This window comes from Protopterus annectens, chromosome 6.part0 (assembly GCF_019279795.1).
Source record: "Protopterus annectens isolate FY-2018-M chromosome 6.part0, PAN1.0, whole genome shotgun sequence".
NCBI lineage: Eukaryota > Metazoa > Chordata > Ceratodontiformes > Protopteridae > Protopterus > Protopterus annectens.
The window spans coordinates 273,926,121-273,952,360 of record NC_056737.1 but is presented as its reverse complement, the minus strand read 5'-3'; the positions used below and the strand labels follow the sequence as shown (position 1 = coordinate 273,952,360).

At 42.3% G+C, this 26,240-nt stretch overlaps 1 protein-coding gene across 1 annotated transcript in view; it reads right to left on the bottom strand.

Moving 5' to 3' along the window:
* EIF2S1 (eukaryotic translation initiation factor 2 subunit alpha) overlaps positions 1-26,240 on the bottom strand; it is a 344,364-nt gene that overhangs the window by 245,415 nt on the left and 72,709 nt on the right. The window contains exon 3 of the mRNA XM_044073507.1: positions 18,955-19,034. Within this exon, the coding sequence (XP_043929442.1) occupies positions 18,955-19,034 (80 nt within the window). The remainder of the gene's footprint in view (positions 1-18,954; positions 19,035-26,240) is intronic.

Genomic DNA, 26,240 nt, shown 5'->3' with positions numbered 1-26,240 from the left:
GAATAATTGATTTGTGTATCAGGGAAGTGCCTATACATACATGGTCAGACTGCAGAAGTGACCACTGGGCAGAATTGTTTATTGTAATTTTGGTGTTTGTGCATATACCACACAAACAACTGATGGGGTTACTGGTTAAGATAAATTAGTGTCACAGAAAAGATGTTGCATGATTGGCTAATCCATTTGGCCATTTTGTCATAGGTTTACACCAGCACATAATAATGAAGATGTTGCTTGGGGGAATAATTGATTTGTGTATCAGGGAAGTGCCTATACATACATGGTCAGACTGCAGAAGTGACCACTGGGCAGAATTGTTTATTGTAATTTTGGTGTTTGTGCATATACCACACAAACAACTGATGGGGTTACTGGTTAAGATAAATTAGTGTCACAGAAAAGATGTTGCATGATTGGCTAATCCATTTGGCCATTTTGTCATCCTGGGAGCTGGCTTTGTTATACTGAATCACTGGTAAAGTATGTCTTCTATCAGAAGACAAGCTATCTAGACTAGGTAACATGTCTTGGTGTTCAACACTTTTTAGAAGCATCCATGGTTTTCATGCAAAATTTAGGTCTGACCTTTGTGTTTTCTCTGATTGTTGGCATTGCTCCACTGGATATTTTGACCAATATTTCTGCCTTTTTAACTTCTGACTCTTATTGTAACCAGAGAGCTGGTTAGGTGAGATAACATGAATTAATACTTTTAAATGGATCACACAGATAAGTTTGCCATTTTTGCCTGTCTTATTGCATCTATGATTATACTCAGTAGTTGTCTGAGTGAGATAAAGGTGATTACTTGCAGACTACTACTGGCATGAAGGTACCACATATTTTGGGCATTTTTCTTGGCTTTGTTAGTCATGTGTGGAATTTAGGTGGGAGGAAGGACTCAGTAATATCAAAGTGTTAAACTATTTTACTAAATTACTCAGGTCTTCTCCTTACTAATGATAATGAGTCTGTACTACATAACAGCTGCACAAGGTAATATAATGAATGCCTACTCAACAGGTTCTGTGCAGCAGTTATCACCTGTGCTTGAGCATGCATAACTTTGCAGTAATGAAATGCAGTTCATTATCACATTACCAATAAGGCCAAACTCTCAGCAGCTGTCACTGTTACTCACATAAGTAGAAGTCGTTATCACACTGATGAATGCACAAGCAAGCTTTGGGTTTTTCTCCACTTGGGGTCAATTGTAAGCCACCCCCCACACCAGTTTATTTCTTTCATTTTTAAAAATTTCACAAAATGTAACACATATGATGCAAAATCTGGACTTAGAATTTAAATATTATTATTTCTAAATTAGTTACTAGAATAACAGGATTTGTGCTAGAATGTATTTTATGAAGGATATGAATAGATATGTTAATATTTAGTGACTTGCATCCTCTGTGATTTGCCAGACGTTTACAGAATGGGTTCATGTATGGCCTGATGCACAGGGTCGGTGGATCTACAATCTGTCATGACAGCATCACCGCAGAAGATGTTCACCTGTTCTGAAGGTATGGCGTTCACCTAAATGAGGAGGGGCATGGCGTTGTTCTTGACTGACCTCCACAATGGCGTGGGACAGCTATGCAGGATTGGTGATATGCAGATTGTGAGAAGAATGAAAAACAGCCATGACCAAGTAGGACCAGTATGGTAAGACTATTTAGGGAGAGTGCTACCACATACAATCTAATATGGCAGTGACCATCCTGCAATACTACTTTTTTAGTCTGCTTTTATCAGGCATGTGTAGAGTTTAGATGACAGGAAGGGCTTACTAATACAGAAATTGATCCCTTAGGTCCATTGCTGAATGGACACATGTAAAGAGAAAAGGCATAGGCAAGGCAAACTGGGACACTGAAGGAGGTCGTGAGACTGCAGTGTTATTGGCTGTCTGAGTGGGTAGCCAGCACAGCTATTGGACAGATGAGATGGCCTTGCCTGCCACTGAAGTCTTATGCCTGTCCTGGATTCATTAGTAGAGTGGCGGTCCTTGCCTTGCTTTTTCTCTTTACATGTACCCATTCAGCAGTATGTTGGCTACACCAAGAATGTGTATATTTACAATCATATGTGTCTACATGGTAAAACAACTGGTTCTGAATGCTGTACAAATGTACATATCAGTTTTGTTAGGACTTAGATTATGGAAATTATGATTTTTTTCATATTTTGGTAAATAATTCTGCAAGGGAGCATCTGAATGTGCTAAGTAATACCTCATTTTGAAAACAGTATTGATAGTTCTAATATGGTAAAAGAAATGTGCCTGTATGTTGGACACGTGCAGATATCAAAGTTTGTTTTGGACTTAGATTATGGAAATTATGATTTTTTTTCATATTTTGGTAAATAACTTTGCAAGGGAGCATGTCAGTGTGCCAAGTAATACCGCATTTTGAAGACAGTGTTACTCCTTACAACATGGTAAAAGAACTGTGTATGTGCACTGTATGTATGTACAGATATCACAGTTTGTTTAGTCTTGCACGAATATGAACATTATACATTTACAATACTTCTCATTATTATGCCCATATCTTTGCAAGGGAGCATGATGACCACACAAATGATGCATCATTTTGAAGCGGACATTCAGATGCACAACTTCTACACTGATATGTAGGCTCTGTTGCAGGTGATGAGATATTATGCTTTATCAATTATGAGAAATATATTAATCATATTTCTGTGAATATCTCAAGAAAGGAACATCACATAGTAATGGTTATGGTATCATTTTAAAGCTGACATTCTTACTAACAAATTAAATTCAAATTGTATAGGTCTGCATGGTACATTGACCAAGATATTGTGCATATTTTTTACCTTTTTGGAAAAGCAAAGCAGAATATCGACATTCCTTGCCAGATATTTAATAATGACTTTGATATGCACTATCAACATTTACACTGTTGGAAAGGTCAGTGTCTGCTGAACAACTTTCGTGTTTACATTTTTAGTCTAGCTCTTACAGTTAAACAGTTATGAACATTTGTTTTTTGTATGGTATTACAAATGGATTTTCAGAAAATGAGCTCAGGCTGCACTGTTGTTCCTATGGTGGAATTAAGCAGACAGCTTTTTCTGAGCTGCACCGGAGTGAATGTGTTAAAAGCTTTGCAGAGTTTATGTGAAGCAATTGAAGGACCATGGACACCTATATGAAAATTGGAAATTTCTGCTAAATGGACTACGATAAAAAGCCGAGCTAAAAATCAAGAATATCATGAATCGGAGCTTACAAGGGGGTCAATGCTATTCTGTAGTAACCAGTGAATGAACCTTTTCCATTTATTGCAGTATAGCTTATGTGCAGATGGTTTATGAGAAAACAAGGAGTATATGTCGAACTGGAGAGGACAGCATAGGTTGTCTGGCTATTAATGAAACTGGAGAAGCCAGGCAGTCCAGCCTGAGACTGGGTATTTCCAGATGAATCATGCCGGTCAGGTGAAACAGGAGGTCTGGAGTTGGATCCAGAATGCATGGTTGATGAAGTAAATGAGGCCAAACGAAGAGGAAACAAATCTGTTGAGGCCAATATGGTGCAACAAGGATTACTTTGCTCTTCAAACTAGCAACTTTCTGACAAAATTTCTGGATTAATGGCATCAGGAGGAAGGCATAAAGAAGATCAGAAGGCCAACTGTGTAGAAGAGCATCCCTCAGTGACTCCCCTGGACGGGGGAGGGATCAGGGCAAAGTAGCTTCTGCACTTGCTGTTTAGGGGAGAGGTAAAAAAAGATTGCAGCAAGGCTGACCCCACTGATGGAATATCATTTTCATCACATTTTGACTGAGGGACCAATCATGAGGTAGAAAAATGCACCTGCTCAATTTGTCTGCTATCACACTGGACCTCCCTGAAATATGCATTGCTATGAGAAAGCCTACCCCCAACTGCCTCCACAGGAGGGCAAGTAGGGCCTCTGTTCAGGAGCACTGGAAGGGTCTGTCAAAGAAAGCATCTCTGGACACTGATTTTGCAGGCCTCCTCTGCCATGATGGCAGTGTTTACCATTTGAGTTCCCCCATCTGCGCCCGAGGGAACTACTTCCACATTTGTCTTAAAAAGGCCCTTGGAATTTTCTGAACCACAATTTTCCACTACCTTCGCTAATTCCTGGAGAAGGATCTCTGAGGAGTGGAGAAACACATGTCCATGGCAGATAGGGTATTCCCCATCTTTCTCACACCTGGACAATGTGTCTTTTACCTTAGGACCAAATAAGGATGTGCCGTCAAAAGGAGCACTGGCAAACGACGACTTGAAAGGCTCTGCAAAGTCATACAAGCCCATCCACACATGCCTCCTGATGGAAATGCTGGAACTCGTCACTCTACTCATTCCTTTGGCTGCATGAGAAACAAGCTTCATGGAAGAGTTAGAAACAGACTGGAGGGTAGCCAACTGTGAAGTAAGACAGGCCTGCACTCACTCAGAAATGGAGGATCCTGAGAGATGAAAGCTCTTTAATCAGATTACTCTGTAACCTACTGAAATGTGCCAGGTAGGTTCAGGGACCATAAGTAAAAGGTCACTGATGCATAGATAAGCTTCCCAAGCTATCCATCACCTAAGAATCCGTGTTGAGGGATAGACAGAGGAACTTTCTTTAGCTAGTTCCTTTTTTGTGGCCACCACCATGACCATGGGATCCACAGGCATACCTTTTGTTCAAAACTGCTTATCTTCAGGAACAGCAATTATTTGGTCCGGTCTCCAGGGATCGGCTCATTGGTATTGGGGACCTTCCATGCCCGCCAAAAGATCAATTAAATGAGCTCATCAGCAGGCAGAGCTACTCAAGAAGTAGACGGGAGGGTACCAAAGTCTCCAGGTACACAGACTCCTCAGATGAAAGATTGTAGAGCTTCCAGTCACATTCTATAAATTTTAAAAAAGAAAGATCTCCAAAGGAGACACTGTCAGGAGGTGACCCTGGAGACCCTTCATCCTCATCGAAATCTGTGTCTTCAGTGACGGATTCTTTTGGGGAATCTAACTGCTTCCTCTTGCACAACTTCTTAAGGACCTATTCATTGGGATGCCCTGGGAAGGTATTAGAAGAAATGGGAATACACTGCTGGGAAGCCTGAGGTTTCAGAACACGCTGTCCCCTTGGAGAAAGAGGTTGGGACTCTGTGGGGGCTGAAGATCCTAGGGTGTAGGAACCATCTGAGCTGTCGAAGCAGACAAGGCTCGCTTCAAAACCTCAAAGGCTGATCTCCCGTGAGAGGGACCAGAGATCTGAGAGGGCATGCCTCTGGATCCTAGTCTTCCCTGCTCTGAGGTTAATTCTCCCGAGGCAGAAGCCAGGGCTGAGCTAATCCCAGCCGAAGCCCTGAGGTGCAGAGATGGCTCCAAAAACTTGGAGTAGACTCCATCTCGGAACTTACAAGGCAGCTACGGCGACAAGAGGTCTCCAGCTCCGACTGAAATGAAGAACTTGGAGCCAAGGACAAATGTATCTTCTGATCCAAAGCAGACGGAGCCAGGCAGCTTGGATCCAAGGACTCTGAATCTTCGAAGGAAGTCAGAGGATGATGCAAAGCAGGGGTAGTAAGACATCCGTACTCCTGACCCAAGGGGATAGGAGCCAAGAGAACTGTTGGCATACTCTGTGCCTAGAGGATTTTTCTCACCAATCTCTCCACGTCTGCTTCAGTTAAACTCCTAGAAGAACAAGTGGACATAAAGGAGGTAGATTTTGGCCCTTCTAGAAAGGGAGACAGAACTCTGAATGAAAACTGGTCCAATGATGGAGAATATTGAGTCTTGGGTAAACTAGGTAGACTAGTAGTCAAATCCACTGATTTTGTTGTTGGATCCATTCCCTACCTATAAGTAATATTCCCTGCTGAAAGTGGATTATTTCATCCAAAATTTTCTTAAGCTTCACAATAGCAACTTTAGGCGGAATATTAACACATGCCAGTGTAATCCACCCTTGCCACTAGGGAGCATCTTTTTCCTCTATCACTATTAGAGTTCTTCCAGTTTTCTAGCAATATCCATACTAAAATCCATTCTTTATCAAATTTACATGTTCATTTCTTACCAAATATTTTTCCTGTAGCACTGCTATTTGAACTCTGCACTTCCTAATATAACTCAATACTCAACTTTTGTCTACACTAGTGATGCAATTTGAATTCCAAAAATATGGATAGTGTAGCCATTATGATAAATAATAGGTGGAAATAACTTATGATAACCTTTTTAAATTTGTAGTGCATGCACAAGCTAATGTTTGGCAGGTTGATCCTTTATACAGTCGTTTTAAAAAAAAAAAAAAAAAAAAGAGACATCTTTATTGAATTATCACGTATGACATAGGCATAGATACACATATATTACACAGTTGTTTTTTTGTCATCTCCATTTGACCAGTGAAATCTTACAAAAAACGTACACACCCATAATACCCTTATAATCTATTACTTTAAAACAAGCACACACAACAATGCACATCTTCAAATAATGAAGTTTAACCATCCTGTTGGGAACTCCCCCAAATCGCCACCTCCACGCACAGATATTGCCCAACCTAAAATTAATATTCTCCATGGTAAGCCGCATGTTACAGTCTGTGTTCCTACTTATATTAATTTTGTTTTACCTTTATTTCCCTCTCGGATGCAAAAACAGCTTTTATACTTTCCGAAAACATAGCCTCAAGAAAAATGTACACTGGCTATCTTTACATAAAACCAAATATACACTGTTTTAATACAGGCACTGGTACCACAAAAGCTATTTTTTAAATTCACTTGCAATAATTTCAAACTTTATTTTTTAATAAGCTGCTTGCCCTTGTACCTTATGTTCCATTAAGCAAACAATGTCCAGAACTCTCAAGATTTATTTCCTTCACCTTTAGTCAGCTGGTCTTCCCTCGATTTCAGCTGCAGACTTTTCAACTCACACAAACAAAAACTTTGCTACACTAACAAGTGTTCTTATTTTTGAAGCCCACTTGCTTACATAAATAACTTGTTATTAAATTAGGCCAAGGGCATTAATGCAGACATTCCCCTACACAAACGTATGAGAAAACATCTCAAATCTACATATACAGTAAACAGCAAGCTCCTGCCTTGTGCCCTGCAGAGTTCTACAGCAGCAGAGGGACAAGAGAGAGACATTGGAGTGATCAAGTATCATTTTTCTGCATTTTCTTACTGCCTTTAGCTAATTCCACCTAAAATGCCGGTGTTTTAGAGTTTGTGATTTAAAAAACTTGTTTCAGCTACATATTGTACTTATTTTACTGCCTGCACTTTAACAAAGTTGTTTTTGTGTTTAAATTACCCGTTTAACTGTTGTAGGCTACACACTCAAGTGTGATAGCCATTTCTGTGTATTTTAAGTGTTTTTTGATTGTATCTGCTTTATTTTCCGAAAAACAAAACAAAAAATACTTGTTTTCCTGCCTTTCTAAGCTAGTATAGTCCAGTTTTCAAGTTAGTGCTGAATTCAGAGCTGTGTTACAAGTTTCTGTGTTTGCCCATACCTTACTTGGACAGAAGGAAGTTTCTCTGTTCACCTGTGAGAGAGGGGAGCTTTGAGCAGCCTATCTGTCCCTGGAGGAGTGGTTTCAGCCCAGAAATTAGTAGTTTATTGGCCATTTTGGGCTAATTTCTAGCACTTTCATTTCCCTGCTGTAAAACCCGCATTTGCACGGTTTTGCGCGCCGGTTAGTTAGGGTATAACTATTCCCGGCTCCACACAGTCTACTCTTCAATTTTTCCCTTGGAACTAAAACTTTCAGCTTAAGCACTCAAACCTTTCACTTCTCAGCCTGGCACTTGCTCAAAACACATAGCAAGCACTAATAAATCTTAGCACTAGACCCCCCTATACTGTACAGAAGGACAAGGCTCTCTATTTGACCTTACCAGCCAATCAGTAAAACAGTTCACTGTACCCATCCAGGCATGTCCAAAGGGCAGTTTCAGGTGTACTCTCCTGTCCAACTGGTGAATCTGGGCATTTTGAGGCAATGTTACTACTGCCCCATGTACACAGACAACCCTCTCCTCCTACCACCAAACACCAATACATGCGAGAGATGCAATTATACAGCCAAACTGGAGGCTAAGCTCTCTCAACCAAAGACTGGACCAGACAGTCAAGAGAAGAAGGGAATTACTTGCATCACACCACCAGTCTCACATAGACCTATGAAACCAGCACTGGCAAAAAACACACAAATACACGAAAACATACTCGGAGACTCTAAATAAAAATCTGCAAAAGCTGAGACCTCCAAAGCAGACACCCAAGCAACCTCCATCCCCCAACACAAACCATGAAACACATACTTCACAAAACCAGTGTGCCATGCAATCACAGCCCTTAAGGCAAAATAACATACCCTACACACTAGTAATAGGGGACTCTATAGTCAGGCACACTGACATCTCACTCACTAGGCTGAACAAGAAGGTTACTGTTAGCTGCCTGTCAGGTGCCAGGATCCACCACATAACACAAGCACTCAGGTCACTCCAGAAAAAGTACAAATACGACTCTGTCATTGTCCATGTTGGTGTGAATGACCTGTGCCGTACCTCCCTGGACTACATGAAGAGACATGGAAGAGCTCTCTGATCATGTAGCCCAGGCCGGTATGACCTTGAGTAGCATCCTGCTCTCACCAAGAATGATACCATGGTATAAAGAAAAAATTATCAATTTCAACAATTAGCTAAGTTTCTGGTGTCATTCAAAGGGGATCCAGTGTCCGTCAGCCTGGGATGACATGCTCGACACGTCACACTGCTTTGCTAGAGATGGTTTGCACCTGTCAACCTTAGGCTTTCGAATACTGGCCAAGGCTCTTGCCACCCCATAGTGCCTTTTTTAGGCAAGGCTCAAAAGACAAACCCACCACCGTAAATAGCACAAGTAACAAAAAAAACTGAGGGTAATGCTACAAAAAACTGAGGGTAATGCTACTCAATGCCAGAAGTCTAATCCTCAAAATGCACGCACTCGAGGCACTCCTCAGTATGGAGAAAATCAATATACGTGCAGTAACAGAAACCTGGTTTAAGGCTCCAGAGAGCACCCCAGCACTACCAGGCTGCAACTCATACCATACATTTCGGCCACAAAACCCAGACACAAATACAAAAGGCATGGCCGTATCCATATTCATCAAGGACACCCACACCTCCAGGTTAGTGACACAGCACAATGCTTCAGAGATCATCCACATGCAACTAACAATGGGCAAAACTGCAATTCACATTGTAGCTTGCTACAGATCACCCACCATGTCGCAGGACCCCCATTCCACATTTCTGGAAACACTGGGAAACAAAGGTCCTACCAAAAACCCTGATATTGGGTGATTCCAATTACCCAAACATTAACTGAGAGAACTACTCTAGTACCAACTCCCTTGCCCAACATTTCATAGAATTTATAAACTCAAACGCCCTGGATCAACTGGTCAACACCCCCACCAGAGGTGACAACATATTGGACCTGGTCATCACCAACATGGGTGACCGGTGTTCCACACCGGAGGTCAACCCTTTGCTGGTTAGATCTGACCATAAACTAATCACTCTGGATATCCACATTCCGCCTCCACCCCCGGTCAAAGAAACCACCGTGTAAAATCTTTTCAAAAGCAAACTTCATGTTACTTAAGACCGAGGCGGAAAGTTTCAAAGCCCCCATGCTAAAGGATAATGCTGCCCAAGCTGCAAAATGCTTTACTAATGCATTCTATGGGCACCTACAAGAATGCATGGATTGTGCTATCCCAAGCAAAACCAAGACTCACTCCTCCAAGAAAAGGAAAACAATCTGGTGGACCCCTGCCATAAACAAGCTATACAATAGGAGAAAACTAGTAGAGAAAAAACCCAAGAAGGTAAGACATCCCTGATCAGTATCAGCAAGAAACTATGATCCCTCATAAAATCATCCAAGGCTAGCTTCGAAAGAAAAATTGCCAAGGATTCCAAAGATAACCACAAGGCATTCTTTAGCTATGACAAGAATCTAAGTGGCAATTCTCAGATCTGCTCGGAGTTAGTGCAGAATGGCACAAAATACACTGAACCGACCGATATCGCCAACATTCTGGCAGACAGGTTCAGTGCAAACTTCACCCCCCCTCTGACCCCCAAAGGAGCCCATAACCATACCAGAAGAATGTAGTGCTCCTGAAATCAGACACTCTGGTTAAAACAGCCCTCTCCAAAGCAAAAACACAGCATCAATGGGACCGGACGGTGTTCCAAGCTGCGTCCTACAGGAGTTCAAAAATAAACTAACTCCTCACCTAAACACACCGTTTCAAACTCAGCCTCTCCACAGGCTACAAGCCCATAGAGTGGCGCTCAGCAACAGTTATCCCACTCCACAAAGGTGGAGCCACAACAGACCCCAGGAACAATCGCCCTATAACCCTGATTAGCTTGGCCTGCAAGGCAATGGAGCGCATCATCATGGATCTCATTAACAGAAACATTGGGAACATCCAAACACTGGACCCTACCCAGTTCGGCTTTAAGGGCAGATCATGCCTCCTAAACCTAGTGGACTTCTCAGAGACAGTAACCAAGGTTATAGATGAGGGAAAGGTGGTCCACACAGCCTACCAAGACCTCACAAAGACCTTCAACACCATTCCCCATTCTGGTATTATAGACAAGCTCACCAGCCTGAACATAAACCCCTACGTCACGAGATGGGTTGCCAACTGGCTCACAGACAGAACCCACATGGTAAGAGTTGCAGAAGCTAGGTCCGACTCTAAACCGGTTACAAGTGGCGTTCCCCATGGCTCAGTCCTAGGACCCCTCCTGTTCGGCATACAGAGGTACAGGCAAGCACAGGAGGTCTATGGCTGACCATGTTCGCAGATGACTGCAAACTAGGGGCTATAATTGACTCTCCGGCTGACACAGACATCCTCCAAAAGGGTCTCACTGAGACAGATACCTGGTGTCAAAACCATGGCCTCAAGCTAAATGCCAAAAAATGCATAGTCATCCCCTTTGGAAAAAACAAAAGTACCCATAAACTACCACATAAGTGGTAGCCCCCTAAATGCGGAAGACGTAATAAGGGAGCTGGGGACCCAAGTAGATAGCAATCTCTTTTGATAATCACATTGCCAAAGTGGTTAGAAAATGTGACCCACCTAATCACAAAAGGGTTTGCATTCAGATCAAAAGAGGTAATTGTGCCCTGCTACACTACACTCATCAGACCCATCAGAGTACAACGTCCCATTTGGTATGTACCTTACAAGACACCTGCAACAGCTGGAAAGACCACAGAAGCATCTCACCAGGAGGATCACTGGCCTCAAACAGATGCCCTATGCAGCTCGACTGAAGAAATTCCAGCTGTACTCGGTTGCATACCACCTACTCAGAGGTGATCTATGCCTGACATACAAAGCTATATCCAACCCAGAACTGATGGACATGCTCCACCTAGAGAAAACCATATCCCCTCGAGCCACACGCTCTAGGGATCTAAACCTCACCACAACAATAAAGAGGACGTGCTGGAGGGATAGATTCCTGTCCCAGAGACTTCCCATGCTCTGGAACAGGATTCCAATCTACATTAGGCACACCTCCTCGCTAACACTCTTCAAGAGAAACCTTGACAAGTGGATAGGAAACAGAAAGTTTACCCCGGGGATCACTTCAATGGCTCTGCTGGACAGTGGCACAAGGAACTAATGTAAGGGGGCGATGAAAGCAAACACATTCCAGCTAGGCTTATAAATGTCTTCGGGCAGATAGCCTAGTACTTACCTATGAACCTATATATTATCAGCACACTTTTACAGCCCAACCCCCACCCCTACAGTCCAAGATTACAGCAAATTAAAACATGTTTTTGTCTAGCAATTCTTCTTTTTACACTGTAATGCCTACACTTTTTTTAAAAATAACAAAGGAAAGTAACTGGCTGCTTTAATATTTTTATCACACACAATTACTGAAAGTGCTTTGCTGTTATATGCAATTTATATCATGAAATGTTTTATACCGTTAAAGAATAAAGGTTGGTTTACTTACAACTTTTTTTTTTTCAGAAATCCTTACTTTTAACCTAAACATTTTTAAAATCGAGTAAACAGGCAAGACCTACACCTTGCAATAATATAAACCATACAAGCAACTATGCATGTGAGAATCCAACACACCTTGCAGTGCAATACTTCTGTACTCAAAACAGCTATGAAAGAATATACACAACAGGCTTTGGTAATGCTCTACACATTCACATTTTTGTCTATACTGTTCTCTCAACTTGATCCATAGATTATGCATAGTTTCTGCTCCAAGATTACTTGTGCTCTGAAACTTTAGACTCCGTGCTATCCTATTCATCACCTCCAGAGGAATATCATTTCTCCTGCAGATTCTTACAAGTACCTTGGTTTACTCAAATTCAACCACAGCTTACATCAATACACTGACTGCTTACGTTCTCTCACAATTCAGGCTTGTTTATAAATATGCCTTCTACCTCGCTCTCTGTTCTTAGAAAGACACAGTCACATTCTTTCTGATGTCCTTTCTACAATATGCACGCCCTCTCATCTCCTTTTGCAATAACATGTTTTACAAAACAACAACCTAAAACAAAATCTGCAGGTTTAGTAACCACTCTGGCCTATGGTACTACTAAATTTTCTTTTTTTTTTTTTTTTTTTTTTTTTTCTCCCCAAAACCCTGCCTGTAAACCACCATATCCCAAAAACCCCTTTTCAACTTTAAAAAATGCCCTTTTTTTTTTCACAAAAAATACCAAAAAACAATAGGAAAAGACCCAAGTTACATCCCTTTATATACTTTTCAATGTTTTGTATTTAACCAAGGAAAGTTTTAAAATTTACAATTTTCTAAACACTAAACTTGTTTTTATGATTTACTATTCTCCAATGAAAAAAATTTTGTTTAATAAGCCATATTGTTGTTTTATTTTTTTTAATGAAGGAACTTATCCCACAATCCGATTGGGTATCAATTATTCAAATATGCCCTTACCCAAATTTCTCCCCCCCCTTTGTTTTTTGGAAAACACACCCCAAACCTAGACAATAATAAATAACCAGAAACAAAAATTACCCAAAAATGGGCCCTGGTCTTCCTTGGGATACAAGCCCACCAAAGGGGGGGGAAAGGGGGTTAAGACAAAGAAAAAACCCAAATAAAAATTATGGGAAAAAATTTTTTTTAAATTTTTTTTTGATCTTAAAAGGAACGGCCCCAGACCAATAAACCCTGGGAATTAAGAAGGGTGCAACACAGCAAATATCCCCCCCTAAAACTCCAATTATAAGGGGAAATAAAGTGGGATGGGAAAAAGAGAGAACACCACCAAAACCCAAAAAAAGCAAAACCTTGGGGAATAACCCTTTTTTTTTAAAAAAAAGAAATCCATCCCCAATTTTTAGAAACGGTCAAGTTTTAAAAGGAAAAAATCATTGGGATTTTTCCCAAAGCAAAAGAAATTGTTTGTAAAACCAAAAATGAAAATTTTAAATCTCCAAATTTAAAAAAAAAAAGGAAACTAAAACCTTAAAAATTTTTTTTCCCAGAGAAATGGTTTTTAAATTTGGGGGAAAACAAGGGGAATTATTGAAATAAAAATTTTTCCAAAACCCACTTCAAGTAATTCCAAAAAATTTTTTACTGAAACCAAAAACTTTTGGACCCTTTTTTTTTGGGGAAAAAAAGGTTTCGACAAATGAAAATCCCAAAGGGGGCATGAATAACCAAAAAAAATTTTAAAAGGGAAAATTTTTTGAAAAAATAAGCAATTTTAACCCAAAAGTTTAAAATGGTTTTTTTAAAAGTTGAGAAAACAAAAAAACCATTTTTAAAATTTTTTTTTGTTTTAAAAAAAAACCTTTGAACATTCCATTTTTTCCCAAAGAAAATGAAAAAAGGATCCAGGAGTAAACAAATAAAAACCCATTTCTAATAAAACCTTCCTGGTAAAGATATCAACTAAACTTTTTCCCGAAAGAACTGGGAGTTTTCCAAACTATTTTCAAATGAGCAGCCAAAGAAAAAAATTTTAAGCGAGAAAAAAAAGGGGAGGAACTGGGGGTTTTTAAACCAAAACCTTTAAAAAAGGAAACCCCCAAAGGAGGACCAAAATTTTGGGAAACCCAAAGGGGAAATGGGACAAAGTCCAAAACGGGAGTTTTAAAACCTTGGGAAAAAGGGGGGCTAAGCCCCCTTACCCAGTAGAAACCCTTTTCCAACAGAATCAATTTGGGGGGGGCTAAAAAAATTAGCATTGTGTTAAAAGGAAAGGGGCCAAAATGAATTAAAAAGACTTTTTTCCCTTTTTGAGGAAAACTCAAAAGGGCTAAAATAAACCCAAGGCCCAAAAAAAAAAAAAAAATAAAAAAAAAAAAACAAAAACCTTCTTAAAAAAAACAAAAAAAAAAAAAAAGCAATTAAAAAAAAAAAAAAAAAAAATTTTTTTTTTTTTTTTTTTTTTTTTTTTTTTTTTTTTTTTTTTTTTTTTTTTTTTTTTTTTTTTTTTTTGGGGTTAAAGGGAAAAACAAAATTTGGAAAACCAAAACCCCAAATTTTTAACAAATTTTTTTAAAAAAAGCCAAGGGGCCTTTTAAAACCTTAGGGAAAACAAAAAAAAAAAAGGGGGTTCTAAAAAAACCCGGAAAAAATTTAAAAAAAAAGGGGGGGGCCCCCTTTAAAAGGGGCCCCCTTTTAAAAAGGTTTTTTGGAAAAAAAAAAAAAAAAACCCCCCCGGGGCCCCCCTTTTTTTTCCCCAAAAATTTTAAAAAAAAAACCCCCCCCCCCAAAATCCCCCCCCAAAAAAAATTTTTTTTTGGGGGGAAAAATTTTCCCCTTTTTTTTTTTTAAAAAACCCTGGGGGGGGGGCCCGGGAAAAAAAAAATTTAAAAAAAAAAAAACCCCCCCCGGGGGGGGGCCCCCCCCCGGGAACCCCCCCAAAAACCCCCCCCCAAAAAAAACCCCCCCCGGGGGGGGAAAAGGGAAAAAAAAGGGGGCCCCCGGGGGGGAATCAAAAAAAGGGGGGGGGGAAAAACCCCAAAAGGCCAAAAAAAAAAAAAATTTGGGGGAAAAAAAAATAATTTTTTTCCCCCCCAAAAAAAAAGGGGTTTCCCCCCCCCCCCAAAAAAAAAAAACCCCCAAAAAATTGTGGGGGGCCCCCCCCCTTTTTTTTAAAGAAAAAAACCCCCGGGGTTTTGGGGGCCACCTAAAAAGGGGGGGAAAACCATTTTGGGGGGGGAAAAAAAACCCAGGGGTTTTTGGGACCCCGGGGGGGGGGCCCCGGGGGGGAAAAAAACCCCCGGGGAAAAAAAAACCCCCCCGGTAAACCCCCCCCCCAAAAAAACCATAGCCCAAAAGGGAAAAAAAAAAAACCCCCCCGGGGGAAAATTTTTTTTCCTTTTTTTTAAACCCCCCCCCAAAAAAAATTTTAAAAAAAACCCAAAAGGGGCCCCGGAAGGGGGGGAAAAAAAAAACAAAATTTTTTTTTCCCCCCCAAAAAAAAAAATTAAAAGCCGGGCCCCGGGGGGTTTTTCCTTTTAAAATTTTGGGGCCCCCCCCCTTTTGGGGCCGGGGGGTTTTGGGGAAGGGGGAAAAGGGGAAAAAACCGGGCCCCCCCCAAATTTTTTTTTCCCCTTTGGGGGAAGAAATTTTCCCCCCCCAAAATTTTCCCCCCGGGGGGGGGGAAAAAAAATTTTTTTCCCATCTCCCCGGGGGGCCCCCCTTCCCCCTTTGGGGGGGGGTTTTGGGGGTTCCCCCCCCCTTTTTTTTTTTGGGGGGGGTGGGGGGGAAAAAAAAATTTTTTTTCCCCCCTTTTAAAACCCCCCCCCTTTTTAAAAAAGGGGAAAAATGAGGCTTTTAAAAAAACCCTTGGGGGTTTTAAAAAAAAAAAGGGGGGGCCCCCCCCAAAACTTTTTTTTGGGGGGGCCCCCCCTTTTTTGGGGAAAGGGCCCAAAAAAAAAAGGGGGGGGGGGGGAAAAAAACCCCCCTTTTTCCCCCCAAAGGGGGGGGGGGCCCCCCCCGGGCCCGGTTTTAAAAAAATTTTCCAAAAAGGGGGGGGGTTTGGGGGCCCCCTTTTTTCCCACCCCCCTGTCAGGAGGATAAACCCGAGGAGCCCCCCCCTTTTGGGGGGCCCCCAAAACCCCGCCCGGGCCCCTTTCCCAAAATTTTTTAAAAAAAAAAAAAATTTTTTTGGGGGGTCCAACCTTTTTTTTTCCCCCAAAAAGGAAAAAAATTAAAAAAAAGGGGGGGAAAAGGGTCCCCCCCAAAACCCCCCAAAAAAAGGGGGGGGGGAAAAAAAAATTTTTTTGAAGGTTTGGGGGGGTTTTAAACCCCCCCTCCAAAGGGCCCCCAAAAAACCCCCCTTTTAATTTTGGGGGGGGGGGAAAAAAGGGGGGGTTTTTGGGGGAACCCCCTTTGGGGGGCCCCGGGGGGAAAAAGGGGGGAAACCGGGGAAAAAAAAGGGAAAAAGAAAAAGGGAAAGGGCCGGGGAAAACCCCCCCCCCAAAAAAAGGCAAAAAGGGGGAAAAAAAGGGGAAAGGGGGCCCCCCCGGGCCGGGGGACCCCCCAAAACCCCGGGGGGGGAAAAAAACCCCCCGGGGTTCCCCCCCCAAAAAAAATTGCCCCCCCCAAAAAAAAAGGGGTTTTGGGGGGAAAAAGGGGGGGGGGGCCCCCAAAGGGGGAAAAAAAAAAAAGGGGGGGGGGGGTTTGGGGGGGGGGGGTTTTTCCGCCCCCAGAGTGGGAGGGAGCAAGCAATACTCCCAACTGGATCTGGGCCCAAAGGAACTTTCACATCATCCTGTCCACCTCGGCTAAGGACAGGCTACAAGAGGACTGTATGGAAGACGCTGCCAACCCAGGCCGGGAGTTGTGCCGGGGGGGGGGGGCAGAGAGTGGAGACAGAGCCCAGGAGACCTCCGGCTTCTGCGAAAAGCAAGGGGACCAGAGCCAAGGAGAGCTCAGACTGGAATCAGGGCAGGACTTGGACAGAGATTTGACCGAGAAAGAGCAGTCTGGAGACCGCTTCCTCGGTCAATCTTGCTCCTTGAAATCAGGCCTTCTCTCCTTCCCAGACTTCTTGGCAGGAGGTTGAGTCCCAGAAGCAGGGAGCTGAGTAAGAACAGCGGAGGCTTCCGTTGGAGGTGGAATAAGGCCTTTCAGGATAAGTTTGTTCTTCCTGTCCCTCAAATGAGTGGGGGTTGAAGCCCAAGCAGATCAAGCAGGAGGAAGTCAGATGGGGGACACCAAAGCAGACTATGCACAGAGTGTGGGCATCAGACAGGGAGAGCTTATGCCCACACTCTGCACACTTCCTGAAGCCAGGTGTGGCAGTATCTACCATGGCCAGGACGAACACACACACGCACACGCACTAAAGAAAGCCAGAAAGAGGAGAGAGAGAGTTTTTCTCGACGCCTGAACACAAAGAGATAGGGTAGGGTTAGAAGTGAGGATAGGTCAAAGAGAAGAAAATCAGAGAGCAAAAAAAAAAACCCCAAAATACAACTTACAAGCGGAGCTTGGAGCGAAGGATACAAGCTGCTGATCAAACGAACGGAAAACGAGCTCTAGGGGAGGGGGAGGGAGAAAGGGGCATTAAGGGTAAGGGAGGAGCTTGGACTTTGGATCTGATGCTGGAATATGCAGCCAAGTCAAATCTGTGCCAGATCAGAGCTCCCTCAGGTTGAAGATCAAATGAAAACAACTTCAGTTCTTAAATTACTTCTAAAAAAATCTTTAGATTTGTTTTGTTTATTTAAATATGAATACAAAAGATAGTATTTCAAAAGTGAGATGCATTCCCCCTTTCTTATTTTTCCTTACTGTTAATGGCTAATGGCTTGAATCATGGCTGAAAAGAATATGACTCATACTCATATTCATTCACTCATAAAGTTAAGAAATGTAAAACGTTTAAGCATGCCTAAACTTTGCATACATACATACATATATAGACACAAAATGAACACCAACACATCCACCAGTCAATTACACAACAATGGACGTTCTAAAGTGTTTTAATAAAAAATGTGTACCACATCAGGGTAAACAGTGAAACAAACCCCAAAAGTCATAGTTTTTTTTAATGGCAATTCTGCTATTAAACAATGTCAGACTCTACAGCATAAAGGCTTTCGCCCTAATCACACCAGAAAATCCAGGTTCAACAACAGGATCTGGTACTGGAGAAAATGACAGTGAAGGTATGACAGCAAGTGGTTGATAGTGGCTTGTGCATCTCAGGTAAGGGAAATGGCAGACCCCTGCTGTAGGGGCACCATTTGGGGAAGGCAAGCTAGTACAGCTCATACACTTAACAGGAATGTGAGCCCACAAAGGGGTACAGAACACTACACATGTGCAGAAAAATGCACTAGCTCAGTGTAACAGTCTTTCACAGAGGTTACCAGACAATGGGGAGATGGTCTTAGTGGCATTCGAAAATCTGCAATGTCCTCTTGATGATGGTAGTAACATCCATATCTTGCCACCGTCTTCTAGTTCATGGGTTAGTGCATTTAAGGAGACCATTAAGGAGCACAGTCCAAATTACCAAATTGCCCCAAAGCACTGTCTGGTTAAATGACTTGTTTGAGGTCAAACAGCAGGCAAATGAAAGTGAAAATTTAAACTCTTCTGTACCCTTGACACAGGAATCAGCTTGCTAACAAGTCAGAGCTTTAGTCCTTTACTTTAATTTCCAGATTACTGTCCTTGTATGTTGCAGAACAGGGGCCAAAAAACATTAAAGTTATCAGACAATACTTTATTACACAGGCCTGTTAAAGGCTGTAACCACATGATGTGCTACCATTTCCTTAAGGAAGCAAGACAACAGCACAAATGCTGATACCCATGAACAACTCCACAATAAATAAGAAAACTTACGGTCTTGGATTTTGTGTATTTATCTTCACATTTGATTGCCTCTTCTGGTGATACTCTTCGTTTAGACAAATCAATATAACCTGCAAATAAGAAGACAACAATGTAGTGGAATATTTTTAAAGTTCCTATTCAAATAGCTACTTTTACCACACCCTAAATGATTTTAATGTTTTTATTTACATACCAATATACACATGTACGTGTATACATAAACACATACACCCTACCCTGTGTGAGTAGTTATATATTTATAAAACAGACTAAGAATCCATACACACACACACACACACACACATACTTGTGTATATATATATATATATATATATATATATATATATATATTACATTTTATATACAACCAGATGCATGCACACACATGCGTACAAAATTAGTGTTCTTGATCACAGATGAGTACATACAAACACTGAAGCAGCAAATTTCTGAAGCACTTCCAGTGCTACCTACTTCGAACTTAGGTGAACTGCACAACTGAACCAAAAAGAATGCTAAAGCCCAAGTAACCATAGCTCTGAAACAAGTAATTTCCACATCCTTATGAAAAGCAATCTTCATTAGCACATGACAAAAAAAGTAAATATAAAAACTAGAGATTGCTGGGAAGCTGCTACTGCTACACTGGCAGCGGTACTGCCACAATATCAATAAGAGCTTGGTAATAAAGACATGAATATCATCCTTAGTTGTGAAAAAAGTATACAAAGCTCTCTGTCATTCTGTGGGTTAGTAACCACAGTAGTAGTAACACAAGTTCTGCATTCATGATGTTTGTATGACTAAGATAAGTAAGCAAACCAATACTGCATACAGGATGTACTAAAAAAACAAAATTTAGAACCTTTTCTAACTTGAACAAACTAATGCACAAGGTGCAAAACTTGGCTACATAAGATGATCTTAAAAAGGTATGTTTGATAGATCACGTGCAGTCCTCCAAAGACATGAGCCTTACAGAGAATAAGGAAACATTCATATTAACATTCAAATATTTTTTTATAACACTGGTCTCTGCAGTCGAGATGGGAGCAGTTATCTCAAAGGGAGGAATGAATTTAAGTACCCTGGAGTCTTGTTTGATACAGGTGGTTGGAGATCACTCAGAGGATGTGCACAGAAGCAGCAGTACCAAATCTGTGGAGAAATGAAAATGGAGTCACAGGAAAAAGCTCTCAATTTACCAATTTAAGTCCTACCCATCTACAGTCATGAGCTTTAGTCAGTCACTCACTAAAGGGAAGAAATAACAGTATCCAAGAAGAAGAAATTGGGTTTCTCCAGAGTGAGAGAGTTCACTCTGTGATACAGTGAGGATCTTAGTTATCCGGGAAGATCAGAGTGCAGCCACTGTTCCACCAGATTGAGAAGTGTCCATTGAGAAAGTATGGGTTACTAGTGAGGATGTCTCATGGATTTCCCCCACTGTAAATAGACCAGGAACAGACCCAGGACACAGAGAAATTCCATCTCTCTCAGCTTGTCAAAGAGTGCTAAGGATTTCAATTGAGCTGGACAATGCTATGGGAAATAGAAAAGTCTGGTCACGCTGCTCAGCTTCCTACTACCACAACCTTCAAATGGGCTACCAGTTTAGAAAACTTATGAATTGAAGTGTTTAACTTATATTTTCATGACTGTACACTAACTAAATATAAAAAGAAGATAACACTATTTTTACTGGGCCACATAGCCCCAGATTAAATAATTAATCTAAAACTTGTGACAAAAAAGCCCCTCATTCATTTTTAAAAAAAAATCTCATTAGCAGTAACTTGCCAAGTGTAGGTGTTCTGTGCAGAGTTTAGAGCAAATACATGGCAAACAGTATTCTACTTTAGGCATTATTTGTAAAGCTAAAGGTTCCTTGGATTCTCTTTGCAGTAGGTGAAAGTATTTGTATATTACTACTCATTGACTGACTGGTGCATTTGTGATGTATTGCATCTATGGAGTAAAGGTGAGTTGGTCAAACGTTCCACCTGGGTAGATTTACTCACTGACTTAAGGGAGTGGTTTATCTTCGAAGGTCAGTCTTTTTTTTTTTTTTAAGCCAGTTCCCTCATAAGTCGAAGTCTTGCTGTACCTTTTCTTGTATTGCCCTAGAAGCAAACACAAAGCCTGGTTTAAATGAATATATTTCTATTCTGCCCCTGTTGAAAATGAGATCTGCTAGGATATGAATTTAAAGAAGTAATTACCTGCTTTGGTCAGCAGATGGCACTGATGCTTACATTAAGCATATGCATGTATAATACAAGGATTTAACTTTTTGTATGATAAATTCATTTATATAAAATTTCTTTTTTTAAATGGTTTAATATTTTAAAACATGGTACTTATTGTAAGGAATAATTTTAACACTTGTATTTATTTTTTTATATATAAATATAAAAATTCACGTAATTTTATGGAATCAGAAAGGAGAGCATACTAAATTATTAAATAGCTTGAAGGTTGATTTGTAGGTTTTGAATACATGTAAGCAAATGATTGGTGTTTGAGTTTTTAAATTTGTATAAAACACTAAATGAGACAAATTGCTTTGTCTGATGAAGTCCATTTGGACGAAAACGCTGGGATTGTGAAGACGTTCATTTTATTGTTTACTCTTTTGCGTTACTTTGGAGCTAATAAATTTGGAGGATTGTTTTCAAGCCTGTTTTGTTCTTCGCTTTTGTTTTGCTTAGTGAAATTTGGTTGGAGGTATATCTCGTTTTCTTGTATTGTAATATGTTCTGTGACTTTTCAAAGTCTAATATGGTTAAGCTCAAAACTTGTAACAAAACCAGATCCGTTGGCAGAAAAGAACATCAGCTTTATTAGAACAACCAAACTGACTAAGCGCTTTCACCCACAGTCGGGCTTCATCAGAGTCTGTGTAAAACAATCCTAATAGCATTTATATCTCAATTAGTACAGATTAAACAAACAATTAAACTCTAAATTGTTAAAAACATTTAACCCCAGCATCCAGTTCCCTTCAACACTGAAAGTAAACACCTAGTGTACAAAAACGTGTCTATGCTAAAGCTACAGCAATATTAAAAATTAACAAACTCACTAATTCTGTACAATAAAATAAGAAAATAAACCTAGCCATAAATATAATGCTGAACAAACATTTAAAGTGTGCATACATTATAAAAACTGACATTTATATTTTAATACACACGCTGTTGAAATATTGTCATTAATGCCCGATGCTTTAGATGCTTCCAAGCGTAGCTGCTATAAACATTCCTTAACTTCCAATAAAGTTTTAAGGTCTGATCCAAAATCACATTTTGGCAGTCTATCAATGACAAAAAATAAAAATCTTTTAAAATTACTACAGTTCTTACTATGATTAAATAGGGCATTTGTAGATTTTTTGTTTTTAATGTCCCTACATTTCAGTGTTGGATACGTTTGTCCACAACAGTAAGTCAAAATATTTAGAGTAGAACTTGACAAGGTGATAGCTGTGTTTAAAAAGAGAGGGTACCCCTCTGATCTACTAACTTTTCAAAGGTTTACTTTTAATAGTTTTGTTAGTAGGTGGGTTTGTGGAGTCAAGATGTAAGAATTTCAACTTCCGGTCTAGTGTGTCTGAGTGATAGGTCGGAAGAGGAGGAGCCAAAAGCCCAATTTCAAAAGATTGAAGGGACTTCTAATAACCCGACTGATGGATTAGCAAGTCCGAATTAGGTCTAAAAGTCCACGGATATCGGGGTCTGGTGCTTCTTTGGTAAAAAGGATTACCATAACTGACGAGGCCAGTATGGGGTTCATCAGAATCACGGAAGAGCTTCAATGAGAAGCTGCTGAATAACTTTGGAGGTGGAGTCTAGCAAGGAAAGGCATAGAGTAGCCCTGTTGCCAAGGCTTGGAAACCAGGATTCCATAGCTAGGTACTGGAGATGTGGGATCATCATTAAGAACCTTTGACTGGAGGTGTTTTGTGGAGTTGCAATAGGTATTGAAGGTCCCCCCCCATCTCTTTGAAACCTGTTGGCCAATTGCAGCGGTGGAGTGACCACTCGCAGAGGGAGAACAACCTTGCTTAATTTTGTCCAGAGCATTTGACTTTCCGACGTGGGTCGCTACACCAGGTGCGTTATAGCTACAGACCATTCCCCACACTCTCATGTGCGGCTCTGCAAGGGGTAACGATCTGGTCCCAAACTGTTTGTTCAGATACCAAATACACCTACATGTTGTCTGTGTGGTGGGCTGCATGATGCCCTGAGGAAGAAACTTACAGTTGGCCTGTAGGGATCATAGTACAGCCCTCAGAAGGGGAGTACGATGTGAGAAGAGTCATTCGGGAAAGATGGGAGTGCAAAACCAGTCTACCCAGGAAATGCCCCTCACCCCATCTGGGAGGCATCTGTTTGATGTTGGTAAACTTACAGGTACAGAACAAAGGGTTTTCCTTGATCCAAGTTGGAGAGCTGGCTGAAGTAGCCTAAGGTCCCTAACCAGCCATATTCTAATCATGATGTGATGATTGAGGGAAGATCCCAACCGTCACCATACCAGACAAGCGAGCCAGCCTGATTTCCAATCATGCAGTAATTCATAGAGTGATCTAAGGAGAAGTGCGGTATGACATATAAAACCGTAGAAGATGATATGTTTTCGTGGCTTTGGATCCTCGAGATCCATTGAGTTGACTCCATGATGTGAAAGTTCCATGTGAAATCCGGGCAGGAAGAAAGACGCCAAGATCTGCACTGAGAGCCTCTCTGCTCCCTATAAACTTTGCTGACAAGGCTTTGGATCGAGATTTTGAGCTGAACTTGGCCCCATAAAGAAACAATCTTGTGAGTGGGTGGGAGAAGAGTTGTCCATTATTAGATTGCCTGCAGTGGCAGCTCTATAAACTTTTCGGTGTTGAGGAAACACTCGGAACCAAGATTCCCTGTGCGTGTAGCTCGGCCACTAACACCAAAGGGAGATAAACACCCTGGGGCTGTTCCATTAGAAGGGCAACACCGCTGAATTGGTGTAATGACTGACTCCCAGGATTGAAGTTGCACTGGAACCAAGAGGACTTTGATGTATCGGTGATGCGACCATAGGGGAATCCAAAGGTCTGCTATTGAGCACATCCAAACATCCCGGAAATGCGAGGTGAAGATTTCAACGACTATTCGGACCAAAGCCAGATTCGCGGACGGATAATGATCAGCTCATTGAGATCCAATTAGCGTCTCTGGTGTCTATAGACACTTTTGGCACTAATCTCAACCTGAGTACTCGATCTATGCTGGTTCAGGACCGGTTTAAATTTCTTAATGGCAGCTTCATGGCCCTTGGCGGGGACCATTTCCTCAGACTGGGTGGTGGTTCCGATTCCTTTTGGACTGTAAAGTGATCTGGGCGATCTGGGATGGTGTCCTTGACGTACGATCCGAAGCACCCATCTGTCCTGAGCGCGATTGACTCCCAGACCTTTTAGGTGCTTATGAACGACACCGGAAAGTCCCAGCAGCATGGTGGGGCAATCCCTCATGACGCAGATGGCCCGAGAAGAGCAGTGGGGCAAGGACTCAAGGTTCCGGTGTGTTCATGTGGGCCCTTCCGAGCCATGGGATCTGCTGCCTCAATTGAAATCTCCCCGCCTCTGGGTCTTTGGTAGGGAATCTTCCTTGCTGCTTAGGAGAAAAAACTTTATGTAGGATTCTTGGTGGTCTCAGGGTTCCTCCTCGCCTGATGTATATGGGGGCCTTCCAAAGCCCTTGGAATAAACGGGTACCTACGGCAGATAAAGTTTTTCCCTCTTGCTCAGCCGGTGCGTTGGGGACCTTGGGTCCGTCAATGAGGACCCATCAGCGGGAGCGCCGTATGCATGAAGACTTGAAGGCAGGTCATAATCCTTTCCAATAGCCTCAGCAGGTTTGTTCACGCGAGAGCCGTCCCTCTGTGCCTGTCGCTTCAAGGGCCTTCTTCTGCCGCGGGTCATTGATGCTCCTCGGATTATTAGAAAAGAGCGTGGCTGGCTAACCGGAGATTGCGCCCCACTGGCTAGCTGCTCAGGTGGTGCCACTGGGGAAGCTCACCTCATGGGCAATTCAGAGACCTGGCGTAAAGGCCGCTTTAGTCAGGCGCGCTTCCATGGACGTCCATACTCCCAGACTCCTAGGAAGGAGGATGGACGGACGCCAGACTGGGGCCACGCCCTGTTGTGCACGCCACGTCCTTCACCATGCACTACACACTTTTAGTAAGCGAAACTCCTTCTCCTCTGTTATTTGGACGAAGGGACCTTAGGAGGATGTACGGACGTTATCCCCTGCCTCGGCCAAACCAAATCCAGAAGCCTGGCCGGGCGGGCAGGAGACACCCAGAGGCGGAGGGTTGAGCCCAGTGGTTAACCAAATTTAGTACCCGGAAGAAGGGCCAAGGGGGCTCTGATATCCAGCCGCGGAGGGCTGTTTGAGGAAGCAGAAGATGTCACTGAATGAGACAGACCGGGAGGATTCACTTCGGGGGCTCAAAAGCATCATCCAAGCAAGTGTCCATGTAATGAGGGTTTGGAGTCCCCGCGGCTTCCTCCTTGGCACGATCTCTCTTTGGGTTCCTCGTAAGATCCATCCGGCGAACCGCTGGGAGGAGTGCGATCTCCACCGGGGTGCAACCGACCAAGGGGCCTCTCGGCTACGTTCAGGGGAACTGCAACTCCCCAGTCTCCATCCTCAGAGGAAGGCCCACTGGAAAGCTCACAGGATGGTCGGGCCCCACTGGGCTACAGTCAGGCTTGCGGCCCCTGAAAGCCGGACCCCCAGGAATCCTGGGGAGTGTCCGTCTCCGGGCCGCGATAATGACGCCCCAGATGCGAGCCGGGCTACACCGAGGCACCGCGTTCGAACCCTGGCCGTGGTGGTCCCAAACAGGTGTCGGGTCCAGCCGAAGACGCCCTCACAGACCAAACTGAAACCCGGGCGTCTGGTTGAGGAAGGGTCGAGCCACCCTGAGATCTCCATCGGCTCCATCGCCTGTCTGTTCACGAGCTTCGGGCCCGAAGGCGAGGAGGGAATGGCAATGGGCGGGTTGAAGGTCATCCATGGCTCTAACTGGGTCGGAACCGTAAACAAATTTTGAGGAATTGGGATATCGTGGAGCTTCTTGGAGCCGGAACCGGTCCACGAAGACTGGGGACTGCAAGCGAAGATCGAGAGGAAACAGAATGGGTCCGGGGAGCCTTCCAGCATCCCAAGGCTACAGAATCAAAACAGAGGCTTACCGTATTATATCTCCAATGGAGGGAAAGGGCTAATAACAGCTGT